The following is a 14758-nucleotide window of genomic DNA, read 5'->3' as shown; positions in this document are numbered from 1 at the left end:
ATATTAAAGATTTAATTGTAAAATTGTACCATATTTTGATACCAATTACAAAATTGATCGCAGCAGTGCATGAAACAACTTGCTGTGTTCCATTGTGGAAAATAAGTAGAAAACCTGGTGTGTCATTTAATATTATTATGGCATGGGAGAACAGATTTGTGAACAGTAATTACACGTATTGCCCCTGCACTTGGCCAGATTAATTGAGAGGGAACATTCATGTTGAGTTTTCTGTCTTTAGGTACTTCATCTTCACTTCTTTTTGGGCTTACAAGATTTATTATGTATATGGCTTTATGATGCTTGTCCTGGTTATCCTCTGCATCGTAACAGTCTGTGTGACCATCGTCTGCACTTATTTCCTGCTCAATGCTGAAGACTACAGGTGGTAAGTTTAAGAGCTCTTGTCCATCTGTTTAAACTTTGGCAAAAGTTTATTCTGCTCAAGCCTGCAACCTGCTCCCTGCACAAAAGTGAATCCTACCATGAGAATAAGCCATGCTGGAAAAAGAAACAGATTCTGTCTCCCCTTGCTCACCCTCTGACGGATGAATGTTTCACAGCCAAAGGTCGTCCAGATGAATAGCATATTTCATCAGGCTTTCGAACTGTGAAGGGCTTTAGAAATCATAGAAACCCTACAGTGCAGAAGGAGGCCATTCGGCCCATCGAGTCTGCACCGACCACAATCCCACCCAGGCCCTACCCCCACATATTTACCCGCTAATCCCTCTAACCTACGCATCTTAGGACTCTAAGGGGCAATTTTTAACCTGGCCAATCAACCTAACCCGCACATCTTTGGACTGTGGGAGGAAACCGGAGCACCCGGAGGAAACCCACGCAGACACGAGGAGAATGTGCAAACTCCACACAGACAGTGACCCGAGCCGGGAATCGAACCCGGGACCCTGGAGCTGTGAAGCAGCAGTGCTAACAACTGCGCTACCGTGCCGCCCACAGTGCAGCCGTGTCCCGTTCTCACCTTGCGTGCTGCATCGCAGGCTCATTACTGCTGTAGATTGGGAACCCTGATCTTGTACATGAAATGCCCATTTCCTGACGCAGTTATCTCAACCTGTAATAATATGGATTTAGTTTCACTTTTATTTGTGTCAAGTGCCCTGCTTAGAGCTTAGATTAGAACAACTTCATGGCCAGAGGAGCTGACGTTGTGGTAGTTTTGATTAAAAGCTGGCATTTTGTATGATAAACGTTCTTTGACTTTCATTGCAACAGCATCAACCTTGAACCATTCACCTCCTTCCCACAGCCAATTGCAGTAAAGAGCCCCGTACAGAGTGGGGTCAGACCTTTGCCATGTGACTCTGCTTTTGAATTAGACGGAGCTTTTCATTCAGAACAAAAACCTATCGCACAAAGATCTGTTTCTAAGACAAGACAGGCACGGCTATCAGAATTTGGACACCGTTTTACATTATTAAATAACGGCTGGTTTAATACAATTGTGGCACTGTTTCCTCAAAATAAGCTCCAAGATGAGCGCATTTTCGAGTTAAAACTTGTATTGTGCTTGACATTTTCATTCTCAAAAGCATGTTAGCCATCGATTCTTTCTTAATGAGTCATTTTTTTAAACAAACATTTTGCTGTATTGCAGGCAATGGACAAGCTTCCTTTCTGCTGCATCCACTGCAGTCTATGTTTACATGTACTCGTTCTACTACTATTTCTTCAAAACAAAGTAAGCAATTATATTTTCTATTTAACTGCCATGCCAAAAGGGTTGCCCACATTCTCTCATATTTTGAAGTATTTAATACAAAATTGGAGTAAATTGATTGAATGAGCAGTTTTATTAAGTTAACCTAGCCTCTGCATATCCTATTATTCAACTCCTCTAAAGTACTCCCCCTGCTTTTCTAAGCTAGCGGCACTGTACAGTGGAAGAACGGGAACTTGTAGAGCCTGTAACGTAATTAAATTTACCAAGGAGCTTTATAGAGCAAAATTTGACAGAGTCACAAGGAGATATTAGGACAGGCGACCTAATGCGCATCTTAAAAGAGGGAGGAGAGACCAAGGAGGACTAGGAAAGCAGTTCCAGAGTTTAAGGTCACCAGTGATGGTGTGATTTAAAGACAGGGATGTGCTAGAGACCAGAATTAGAGAAGCATAGATATGAGGATTATTACAGGGCTTAGAAAGGAAGAGGCAAATAGAAAGGGAGAGGACATGCAGGAGTTTGAGAACAAGGATAAGAATTTTAAAATTATGGTGTGGAACCGCAGTAGGCCAGTGAGGACAGGGGTGATGGGTGAATGGGACTTGATGCTAGTTAAGGCAAAGGCAGTAGAGTTCTGGATCGCGTCAAATTTACAGAGGACGCAATGTGGGAGGCTGGCCAGGACTACAGTCAAGTCTAGCGAAGGCACAGTTGAATGTTTTATGGTAACAAATGAGCTGAGGCAGGGTGATGGTGTCACAGACCTTTGAACCTGTGGGACCCGAGGTTAAATCCAGCCCAATACCTCTGCACACTGGTTGTAAGGGTCCTGTCTGAAATAGGATTGGCCATTTTTCACTTTCCTCTTGGGGATTAAAGTGGACACCATTGCTCCTAATTTGTTTCTGAAATGTGAGTTTTCCCTCAGTGCACAGGATGAGTTGTGTGGGAGATGGTAAACTCGTGCTTCTGTAGAAATGAGTTTCCTCTGAAGTGGGGACTTGCTCTGCATTTCATGGTAAAGACTGATCACTTGCTAGCACTGTGGCCCGGATGGAAAATAGAACTCAACTCCATTATATTGATCAAAATAAATGACGGGCTTGAAATGATGTATATGTGTGCTACTTACCTCTCTCACTTTATTCCCACAACAGAATGTATGGACTGTTTCAAACAGCGTTCTACTTTGGATACATGGCAGTATTCAGCACTGCACTTGGGATCATGTGTGGTAAGTGAAATGGAAATGCACGGGTCAAGGTTCGTCAAAGTGCCAGAGGACAAATGGACGATAAATCCAGAGTTACCAGTTTAAATCCAGTGCCAACTGGGCACTTGAATTTGTCTATTGGCAAAACGATGGACTTTGGTTTAGAATTAAAGCGTGAAGCTTTCTAGAATTATCATCCAGGGTTTGCTTTCAGTGAATGTCCCAGATCTAGCAATAAACATTACTTTATCTATGTGATGGGATAGATACAGAGTTTAAAAACACTTTCTCTAAATGTAAAACTGTACTTTATTCACATTCCTATTAAGTCAGGAGCTGCAAAATGGATATAACTTGCCATAATTTGTTATGGGTCTATTAGATTTCCTCGACTATTATGTCTGTTGGAAAAATAGAAAACTAGCCCCATTATGTCCCATACCCATACTTATCTGCTGCAAATATTTATTAGACATTTCTTTAAAGGCTGTAAAGGCCTCTGCCTCTTTTTTTCCCCTGATGATACATGTCCCAGTTTCTCTGCTATCTTTATTGTAGGTGTCACTAGTTAATGTGCTCTCTACCCTCTCCCTTAGCATGGTATTAGCTTCCATCTTTGAAGTAAGGCATTTAAGCAACAATTTGCATCAGGAAGTGGGCATATCAGTGAGAGCAAGTTAAATTTACACACTGACACCGACAGCAAGTGCCCAGTCTCATACACGATGAAGTGGGCCTGTCATCACCAAAGCAAAAAGCTAGCACCTTCAGTGAAAGAGGTGGAAATTATCTGAACAGAATTGGAAGTTTGATGTGTTTTTGATGCGCCAGCAATGGCTCAGTTGGTAGCATGCTCACCTCTGTGTCAGAGGGTCATGAGTTCAAGTCTCACTCCAGAGTACTTAGCCAAGGCTGACATTCCACTGCAGTACCGAGGGAGTGCAGCATTGTTAGAGGTGCCATCTTTCAGATGAATGTTAAACCAGGTTTGAGGCCCTGTCTGCAGGTGGCACAGTTTGAAGGAAGAGCAGAGGCGTTCTACCCAGTGACCTGGCCAGTATCTATCCTTCAAATAACACACAAAGCGTGTTACTTGGCGATTGCTGTTTCTGGGAACCCATTGTACACAAATTAACTGCATTTTCCTATATTACAACAGCAATTACACTTCAAAAAAAGTTCTTAATTGGCTCTATTTTGGGACGTCCTGAAGTAATGAAAGGAGCTATATCGTTCAGTTTTTTATTGGGCAATTAGCATTTCAAAGTATTGGAACCTATGTGAAAACTTTCTGTAGGATCAGTGGAAACTCTGTTCACCCAACAGGCCTGGGGAGGGCTGTAATCCGTACAAGGGTGTTTACAGCACTGACGAAAAGCCTTTCAATCTATTGTGTTAGTGTTGACTGTTTGCAAAAGTATTGCCATTCTCCCCCTTCTCCTATAGCTCCATAACTACCTGTCCTTCAATCAGTTATCTCAGCCTCAAACATTCCACACAGCAATGTATCCCATGTTCCAATAAAGCTTCTGTGTAAAGAAGCTTTTTCTAAGCCCCCTCGTCAATCAGAGGAAATAGTCATTCTGTATTACTTTTGAAAATTTTGGATGGTTTTATTAAACTGGCATTAAATCTTCTGGTCGTTTCAGCTCCACTGGAAACAGTGCCACTATCTTGCATCAGGCCTCAGAACTATAAAGAACAAAGAAAATTACAGCACAGGAACAGGCCCTTCGGCCCTCCAAGCCTGCACCGACCATACTGCCCGTGTGAACTAAAACCCTTCCGAGTACCATATCCCTCTATTCCCATCCAATTCATGTATTTGTCCAGCTGCCCCTTAAAAGTCACTATTGTATCTGCTTCCACGACCTCCCTCAGCAGCAAATTCCAGGCACCCACCACCCTCTGTGTAAAACACTTGCTTCGTACATCTCCTTTATCACTTGCCTCTTGGACCTTAAACCTATGCCCACTTGTAATTGGCTCTTTCACCCTGGGAAAAAGCTTCTGACTATCTAGTCTGTCCATGCCCCTCATAATCTTGTAGACTTCTATCAAGCCGCCCCTCAACCTTCATCGTTCCAGTGAGAACAAACCAAGTTTCTCCAACCTCTCCTCATAGCTAATGCCCTCCACACTAAGCAAAATCCTGGTAAATTTTTCTGTACCCTCCAAAGCTTCCACATCCTTCTGGTAGTGTGGCAACTAGAATTGAACACTATATTCCAAGTGCGGCCTAACTACGGTTCTATAAAGCTACAACATGGCTTGCCAATTTTTAAACTCAATGCCCCAGCCGATGAAGGCAAGCATGCCGTATGCCTTCTTGACTACCTTCTCCCCTGTGTTGCCACTTTCAATGACCTGTGTACCTGTACACCCAGATCCCTCTGCCCCTATCAATGCTCTTAAGGGTTCTGCCATTAACTGTATATTTCCTATCTGTGTTAGAGCTTCCAAAATGCATTACCTCACATTTGTCCGGATTAAACTCCATCTCTCAGCCCAAGTCTCCAACTGATCTATATCCTGCTGTATCCTCCAACGGTCCTCATCACTATCTGCAATCCCACCAACCTTTGTATCATCCACAAACTTACTAATCAAACCAGTTACATTTTCCTCCAAATCATTTTTTAATATATATACATATAAATAAAATATATATATTACAAACAGCAAAGGTCCCAGCACTGATCGCTGAGGAATGCCACTAGTCACAGCCTTCCATTCAGAAATGCATCCTTCCACTGCTACCCTCTGTCTTCTAGCTCTGACTGAGCCAGTTCTGTATCCATCTTGCCAGCTCACCCCTGCGACTTCACCTTCAGTACCAGTCTGCCATGAGGGACCTTATCAAAGGCCTTACTGAAGTCCATGTAGACAACATCCACTGCCCTACCCTCATCAATCATCTATGTCACTTCCTCTCAAAATTCGATGAAGTTAGTGAGACACAACCTCCCCTTCACAAAACCATGTTGCCTCTTGTTAATACTCTAATTTCCAAGTGGGAGTAAGTCCTGTCTTGAAGAATAACTTCCCTACCAGTGATGTAAGGCTCACCGGCCTGTAATTACCTGGATTATCCTTGCTACCCTTCTTAAACAAAGGAACAACATTGGCTATTCTCCAATCCTCTGGAACCTCCCCTATAGCCAGTGAGGATACAAAGATTTCTCCCAAGGCCCCAGCAATTTCCTGCCTTGCGCAGGAAAAATCCCATCAGGCCCTGGGGATTTGTCTACCTTAATGTTTCTCAAGACCCCCAATACCACCTTTTTGATCTCAACATGACTCAAACTATCCACACATTTCCCAGATTCATCATCCACCAAGTCCTTCCCTTTGATGAATCTTGACGCAAAGTACTCATTTAATACCTCGCCCGTTTTGTCTGGCTCCACACATAGATTCCCTCCCCTGCCTTTGAGTGGGCCAACCCTCTCCCTGGCTACCCTCTTGTTCTTTATATATGTATTAAAAACCTGAAGGGTTTTCCTTAATGCTGCTGGCCAATGACTTTTCATGACCCCTTTTAGCTTTCCTTACTCCTTGCTTAAGTTTCTTTCTACTTTCCTTGTATTCCACACTTGCTTCATGAGTTCCCAGCCTCCTAGCCTTGGCAAATGCTTCCCTTTTCTTTTTGAGTAGGCTCACAATATCTCTCGTTATCAAAGGCTCCTGAAACTTGTCATCCTTATCCTTCATCCTTACAGGAATGTGCCAGTCCTGAATTCCTATCAACTTACTCTTAAAAGCCTCCCACATGTTAGATGTTTATTTGCCCTCAAACATCTGCCCCCAGCCGACATTCTTCAGTTCTTGCCTAATATTGTTGTAATTAGCCTTTCCCCAATTTAGCACCTTCACCCGAGGACAGACTGCACTTATCCTTATCCATCAGTACCTGAAAGGTTACTGAATTGTGATCACTGTTCCCAAACTGCTCCCCTACTGAAATGTCAACCACCTGGCCAGGCTTATTCCCCAATACCAGGTCCAGTACAGCCCCCTCCCTAGTTGGACTATCTACATACTGTTTCAAGAAGCCTCCCTGGATGCTCCTTACAAACTCTGCCCCATCCACGCCCCTAGCACTAAGTGAATCCCAGTCAAATAGGGGAAGTTAAAATCACCCACCACAACAACCCCGACACTTGTACACCTTGCCAAAATCTGCCTACATATCTGTTCCTCTATCTCCCGCTGGCTGTTGGGCGGCCTATAATAAACCCCCCAACATTGTGACTACGCCCTTCCTATTCCTAAGCTCTACCCATATTCCCTCGCTGTATGAGCCCTCTGAGGTGTCCTTCCGTAGTATAGCTGTGATATTCTCCTTAACAATTGTGCAACTCCCCCATCTCTTTTACATTCCCCTCTATCCTGCCTGAAACATCTGTAACCTGAAACGTTAACTGCCAGTCCTGTCCTTCCCTCAACTAAGTCTCTGTAATAGCAACAACATCATCGTTCCAAGTACTAATCTAAGCTCTAAGCTCATCTGCCTTACCTGTTACACTTCTCGCATTGAAACAAATGCACTTCAGTCCACCAGACCCTCTTTGATTAGCAACCACACCCTGGCTGCTCTTTCTCTGAGTCTTACTGGCCCAACTCTCTGGTTCCCTTTCAGTTAATTCACCTCTGCTTTGGTTCCCACCCTCCCTGCCAAATTAGTTTAAATCCTCCCATGTGACAGAAGCAAACTTCCCGGCCAGAATATTCATGCCCCTCCAGTTTAGATGCAATTGTCCTTGTACAGGTCCCACCTGCCCCAGAAGAGATCCCAATGGTCCAGATATCTGAAACCCTCCCTCAATAACCACGTGTTGAGCTGCTCTATCTTCCTATTTCTAGCCTCACTAGCACACGCGGTACAGGGAGTAATCCTGAGATTACAACCCTAGAGGTCCTGCTTTTTAACTTTCTACCTAACTCCCTAAACTGCTGCTGCAGGACCTCACCACTCTTCCTACCATATCGTTAAAAAAAAACCTGTAGTTTTTCATCCCTAACATGGTCTTGGCATATTTCTGCTGCAGTTTAACTGTGGCCTGACTAATGTTTTATACAAATTTATCATTTCCTTCCTTACCTTTTTGTCTCCATTTATTATACCAAAATGCTATTAACCTTTATTATGACTTAATTCCCTGGAAGTGCACTTAATTCCGTGGATAATGTCATTCAATCCTTAGATCCTTCTGTTCAGAGAAATAGGAGCAGGAGTAGGTTATAGGACCATTCAAACTTTATTCACGAAGAGCTTGGCTGAGCCGAACTGGGTAATATTCAGGCTTCGGCTGCTAAGTGGCAAGTAACATCCACACCACACAATCATAGAATCGTACAATCGTACAGCACAGAAGAGACCCTTCGGCCCATCAAGTCTGCACCGACACCTCACACCTAATGCAAAGTGCTCATCCAGGTCCTTTTTAAAGGATGTGAGGCATCCTGCCTCTACCACCCTCCCAGACAGCGCATTCCAAACCCTCACCACCCTCTGGGTTAAAAATAAGTTTTTCCTCACATCCTCCCTAAACCTCCTGCCCCTCACCTTGAGCCTATATCTCCCCTACAACTGAGAGGAACAGCTGTTCCTTATCCACTCTGTCCATGCCGCTTATAATCTTGTACACCTCGATCAGGTCGCCCCTCATTCTTTGCTCCAACGAAAACAGCCCAAGCCTATCCACCCTCTCTTCATAATTTAAATGTTCCATCTCAGGCAGCATCCCGGTGAATCTCCTCTGCACCCCCTCCAATGCAATCACACCCTCCTGATCATGTGGCGACCAGAACTGCACACAGTACTCCAGCTGTGGCCTCACCAAAGTTCTATAACAACTCCAACGTGAATTCCCTGCTTTTGTAACCTATGCCTCAATTGATAAAGGCAAGTGTCCCTTATGCCTTTTTCACCAGCCTACGAACATGTCCTACCCCTTCAGCAATCTGTGGACAAACACGCAACGGTCCCTTTGTTCCACAGAACTTCCTAGTGTCCCACCATTCATTGAGTATTTCCTTGTCAAATTACTCCTTCCAAAGTGTATCACCTCACACTTTTTAGGGTTAAATTCCATCTGCCACTTACCTGCCCATTTGACCATTCCGTCTATATCTTCTCACTACGCCTCACTGTTAATCACCAATCTAATTTGTGTCATCCGCAAACTTACTAGTTCTACTTGCACATAGTCATTTATGTTGTTTCTATAAATGATGAAAAATAGGGGGCCCCAATACAGATCCCTGTGGTACATCACTGGCTTCCAGTCATTAAAGCAACCTTCTATCATCACCCTCTGGCTCCTAAAACTGAGCCAATTTTGAATCCACTTCAACAAATTATCCTGTGTCCCATGTGCATTTGCCTTCTTTATAAGTCTCCCATATGGGATCTTGTCAAAAGCTTTGCTGAAATCCATATAAACTACATCAACTATAATCCATATAAACTACACCAAAGATGTGCGGGTTAGGTTGATTGGCCATGCTAAAATTGCCCCTTAGTGTCCTGAGATGTGTAGGTTAGAGGGATTAGCAGGTAAAAATATGTAGGGATATGGGAGTACGGCCTGGGTGGGATTGTGGTCGGTGCAGACTCGATGGGCCGAATAGCCTCTTCCTGCACTGTAGGGTTTCTATGATTTCTATGAACTGCACTACCCTCGTCCACACACCTGGTCACCACCACAAAAAAAATTCAATCAAATTTGTTTGACATGACCTCCCTCTTAATCAGCCATGCTGACTATCCCTGATCAAGCTTTGCCTCCAAGTGCCAGCAATGACCACCTCCAATGAGAATCTACCTTGTCCCCTGACATTCAATGGCATTACCATTGCTGATTTCCTCCATGATCGACATCCTATGGATTACCATTGAGGAACTGAACCGGACCGGTCATATTGTGTCTGCAAGAGCAGGTCTAAAGGCTGGGAATTCTGCAGCAAGTAACTCCCCTCCTCACTTCTCAAAGCCTGCCCACCATCGACAAGGCAAAAGTCAGGAGTGTGATGGAATACTCTTGCCTGGATGAGTGCAGCTCCAATAGCATTCTAGAAGCTTACACCATCCAGGACAAAGCAGTCTGCATGATTGTCACCCATTAACCAGCTTAAACATTCATTCCCTCCACCACTGCCTTAAAGTGGCAGCAGTGTGTACCATCTACAAGATGCACTGCAGCAGCTCACTCATCAAATTAAATCACCACCCACTTTCCAACTAGACTTCATTCCACTTACCCAGCCACCGTGTACCCACCCACCTGCACTGATGTCACCCCAAGTTTCGCATGCAAACTTGGATACATTGCACTTAATTTTCCTCACCTAGTCATTGATATAGAACAGTACAGCACAGAACAGGCCCTTCGGCCCACGTTGTTGTGCCGAGCTTTGTCTGAAACCCAGATCAAGCTATTTCCTCCCTATCATCCCGAAGTACTCCATGTGCCTATCCAATAGCTTCTTAAATGTTCCTAAAGTTTCTGACTCCACTATCACTGCAGGCAGTCCATTCCACACCCCAACCACTCTCTGAGTAAAAAACCTACCTCGAACATCCTTCCTATATCTCCCACCATGAACCCTATAGTTATGCCCCCTAGTTACCACTCCATTCACCCAAGGAAATAGTCTTTGAACGTTCACTCTATCTATCCCCCTCATCATCTTATAAACCTCTATCAAGTCTCCTGTCAACCTCCTCCGCTCCAAAGAGAAAAGCCCAAGTTCCCTCAACCTTTCCTCATAAGACCTACCCTCCAAACCAGGCAGCATCCTGGTAAATCTCCTCTGCACTCTTTCCAGTGTCTCCACATCCTCCTTATAGTGAGGTGACCAGAACTGCACACAATATTCCAAATGTGGTCTCACCAAGGTCCTGTACAGTTGCAGCATATTATAGATTATAAAAAATGAAAGAAACAAATACAGACTGGGTGGAGAGCTTTTCAAAGGCATTTCAATTTCAGATCAAGCCCTGAACCCTTCACTGCAGTGACGGCCAAAGTACAACAGAAAATCAAGCCTGGCACTGCTGCCAGCCAGGATAACATTCTTCCCAAGTTCCTTCAAGCACCTTGACCCATGTGCCCACTGCATGTGCTGAATTCTTCATGGGTTATCTGTGTAGGAAGACTACCGAAACCTTGACACATCCGAAACCATGAGCTCCCGAACCAGGCAAAGATCCAAATTTACTTTCAAAAGCTGACCAATGTCCCTGCTCTGTGTGTACTGAGGGCCGAGTGTTGCATCTTACAATGGATAGAGCCACAGGTGGGGAAAACCTTGAAAGCTGAACAAGCTGGCTTCCGGTGAGGGTGAAGCACATACGACCAAGTCCTTGCTATAACCATCTTCATTAAAAATGGCTTTGAAAATAACGTTGAAACAGATTTCTCAATCTCACTGCAACATATGACACATAGTCTGGCACTCAGGTCTTGTCAAATCTCAGGAGACCTCCCTCCACTAGCCATTGAACTATTACACTGAGATAAAGTTCAGAGTGTACACCCGTGATGAGACCTGCACCCCCTGGAGGAAACAATCCACCTGCTGCATGTGTCCCATCACACCAGCCCGTATGGCTAAGCCCACCGTGCCAAGGAATAACAGCAGAGGCTCTGTGGCAGCAGCATGCTGATCTCCAGTATGGAGGGATTGTCTTATGAAGAAAGGTTAAACAAGTTGGGACTCTACCCATTGGAATTTGGAAGAATGAGAGGTGATCTCATTGAAACATATAGAATGTCTTAAGGGGCTTGACAGGGTAAATGCTGTTTCCCCCTCATGGCAGAGTCTAGGACTAGAGGGCACAGTCTCAGAATAAAGGGGTGCCAATTTAAGACTGAGATGAGGAGGAATTTCTTCTCGGAAGGTTGTGAGTCTTTGGAAGTCCTTGCCCCAGAGAGCGGCGGAGGCAGAGTCCTTGTGTATACTTAAGGCTGAGACAGATCAGTAAGGCAATCAAGGGTTCCAGGGAAAGGACAGGAAAGTGACATGAGGAATGTCGGGATCAGCCATGATCCTATTGAATGGCAGAGCAGGCTCAAGGGCCTGAATGGCTACTCTGTTTCTATTTCTTATAGCCTTATGGAATGGAACCAACATACCACCATTTAAAACCATTTCCTCATCACAGAGCCCACAGCCCGCCCTCCCAGCTTCAACCTGCCACCATTGGGCACTCAACCGCTTCCACAATGACCAAAGCCTTTGTGCAACAAATCGGCACAAGTGGGTCCTTGCCGGGAACCTGGGCTGCGGCTGTGGTGCACCCTAATCAGTGACTCACATCATTGAAGACTGGCCCTTGATACAATTCAGCGGAGAGCTCCGTTAGCTCCATTTAGCTACTGCGGAAATTGCCTGGCTTGGTGAATATGAAAGAGATTGGGAGTCCAAGTAGATCATTAAAATGTCACAAACCGGTGACAAGAATAATTTAAAAATAATGGCATGCTGGCTTTTATATCTAGATGAATGGAACACATGGGGGTGGAAGTCATACTTCAAGATTCCTTGGACAACATCTGGAATACCGAGATCAGTTTTGGGCATCACACATACATTGGAGATGGATAGAGTCGATAGGAGCTATCCCTCCTAGTGGGGAGTTTAGGACGAGGGGACATACAGCAAAAATTAGAGTCAGGCCTTTAGGAGGAAAATAGCAAACATTTCTCCACACACAAGGGCTTTAGAATTTTACATCTCCCTTCTGCAAACAGCAATTGATGCAGGGTCATTGACAATGGATTTTTGTTAACCAGAGATGGTATAGTATGGGAATCATAGAACAGACTCATGGGATTAAATGACCTTTTCCTGGCCCTAATATATTACCCCCAAACTGAGTCGCAGTCTTGTCCAATAGCCTCTTGTGTGGTACCGTATATTGTTAGTGATGCAAAACCATTTTACATTGCCAGTAATTGAATATTAGTATCCAAACCAAAATAAGCAATGTACTCAATGACCCCAAAATGAATAAATTACCAACAAGATTCCAGTTTTTACTTTACTATAAATCAGAACTGACACAGATTAAATATGAATGAACAGGCAGATTCTTCACTATTATACAGATCCTACAGATGAGTAGATACTCACCCTGTAACAACATGTTCTTCTCTTCCAGGTGCTGTTGGTTATATGGGAACAAGTGCCTTTGTCCGAAAGATCTACACCAATGTGAAAATTGACTAATGAAGGCCAGAGACCCAGGGAGCTGAGGATCACTTACTGCTTTTTGTTCATTAGGCTGGAACTTGCACAGTTTAAACTGCAAGAAGACATTGGGTTAACACTGGGTAAAGTGTGGGTTCCATTCATGGAAGCTTAAAGCAACATCTGTTTCCCTTGATCCTGAGCTCATATTGACTGCTTTAACCAACTGTTCAGCAAAAGCTTGGATTATATGCAGTAAGCATTACTACAATACAGTGCTAATCTTCCCACATAAAACATAGCTTATTAATGAAGAATAGACTAGCTCTCTTCAATGAAGAGGACAAACAGTTTATTTAATATCATTTGTTCCATTGAGGAGGGGGAAACCTGACTAGTTAAAAGTTAATTGAGCCTCCATTCTGAGACAGTTACCTTTCCAAACAGATCAGGAAGGTAGCTGTAGAATAGCTGAGCATTCGAGTTTCTGGGACTGTTGCTCACAAACCTGCTATGTTTTTTTTGTACTTTATCAATGGGAGCTTATTGCATTTATTTTAATTTGTAAATCTGACACAGTTTATATATTATCTTCAGTAATAGGAGGAACATCAGTTGTGATTATAATTGGACCAATTCAATTTCTGTACATCAAGTCTGAGATACAAGTTATAAATTAGTTCTCGGCTTTAGTCCATCCAAAGAGTGAAGACTTAGGGACAGAGATGATTGTCTGCACTGAACTTCACGGTAGTTAGCATACAAAAAAAACCCGAGTGTACAGTTTGAAAGGCTGGTGATCTGTTGATGGTTTTTATTAGAAAGCTCTAAGTGAAATATTTTAATTGGGCGTATAAACTGATTTTCTTGTTTTTCTTTTCCTTCTCTCCAAGAGTTAGTCTTGCAGCTTAGTCTTGTTTTCTGTTGCGGTGGGAATGAAGGCTTTACTTAAGATAATATGAAAGGGGGTAATAAATGTATATAACCTTATAATGTAACTTTAGGCGTAGAACCCAAATTTATTTGGATGTACAGATTTATTACATAGTACTTTTTCTGATAACAAATTAATTTGGTGTATAAATGTGTGACGATTTTTGGGTGGCTTTTTACATCTTGCCTGCCATTGCATGGAAATGGTATCTCCATTATATGTGTGGATGTTACTCTGACTTCTTTAGTATTTTTCCAATTCTGTCTCTGAAGGCTCAACAAAATTGTAATTTAGAACCTAAAATTTTGTTAATCCGACCTGAGCACTCGACACGTGCATCATCTGGAGTGTTACGGCTTGAAGGAATGTTCAGGAGTAATGAAAACAAAATAAAAACTTTTCAGACATAAGTGTTGTTGTGGTCTTTAAGAATGGAACAGTTGTGTGCACTGCAGATAAAATAGCATCATCAGAAATGAAAGGTTGGCTGATCCAGAAACAGGATCGCTGGAAAGCATCTTGGTGTCTGGAGAGGGCTGAGATATTCTCAAGACAAGATAAAATAAAAGGTCTCGTTAAGTAAACTATATACACATTTGATTTGATTGATTATTGTCACGTGTATTGGGACACAGTGAAAAGTATTGTTTCTTGTGCACTATATAGATAGAGCATACCGTTCATAGAGTACATGGGGAGAAGGATTTGATTGTCGCGTGTACTG

The 14758-nt window shown here is 43.3% G+C and overlaps 1 protein-coding gene across 1 annotated transcript in view; it reads left to right on the top strand.

Moving 5' to 3' along the window:
- The window catches only part of tm9sf3 (transmembrane 9 superfamily member 3), a 144161-nt gene extending 129717 nt beyond the window's left edge, over positions 1-14444 (top strand). Inside the window, exons 12-15 of the mRNA XM_078199779.1 lie at positions 242-388; positions 1622-1705; positions 2845-2921; positions 13072-14444. Of these exons, the coding sequence (XP_078055905.1) occupies positions 242-388; positions 1622-1705; positions 2845-2921; positions 13072-13139 (376 nt within the window). The 3' untranslated portion in view covers positions 13140-14444. The remainder of the gene's footprint in view (positions 1-241; positions 389-1621; positions 1706-2844; positions 2922-13071) is intronic.
- The last annotated feature ends 314 nt before the right edge of the window (positions 14445-14758 follow it).

The sequence above is a fragment of the Mustelus asterias genome, chromosome 28 (assembly GCF_964213995.1).
Source record: "Mustelus asterias chromosome 28, sMusAst1.hap1.1, whole genome shotgun sequence".
Lineage (NCBI taxonomy): Eukaryota > Metazoa > Chordata > Chondrichthyes > Carcharhiniformes > Triakidae > Mustelus > Mustelus asterias.
Note: the sequence above shows the minus strand (reverse complement) of the source record. Positions and strands in the feature narration are given on the sequence as shown.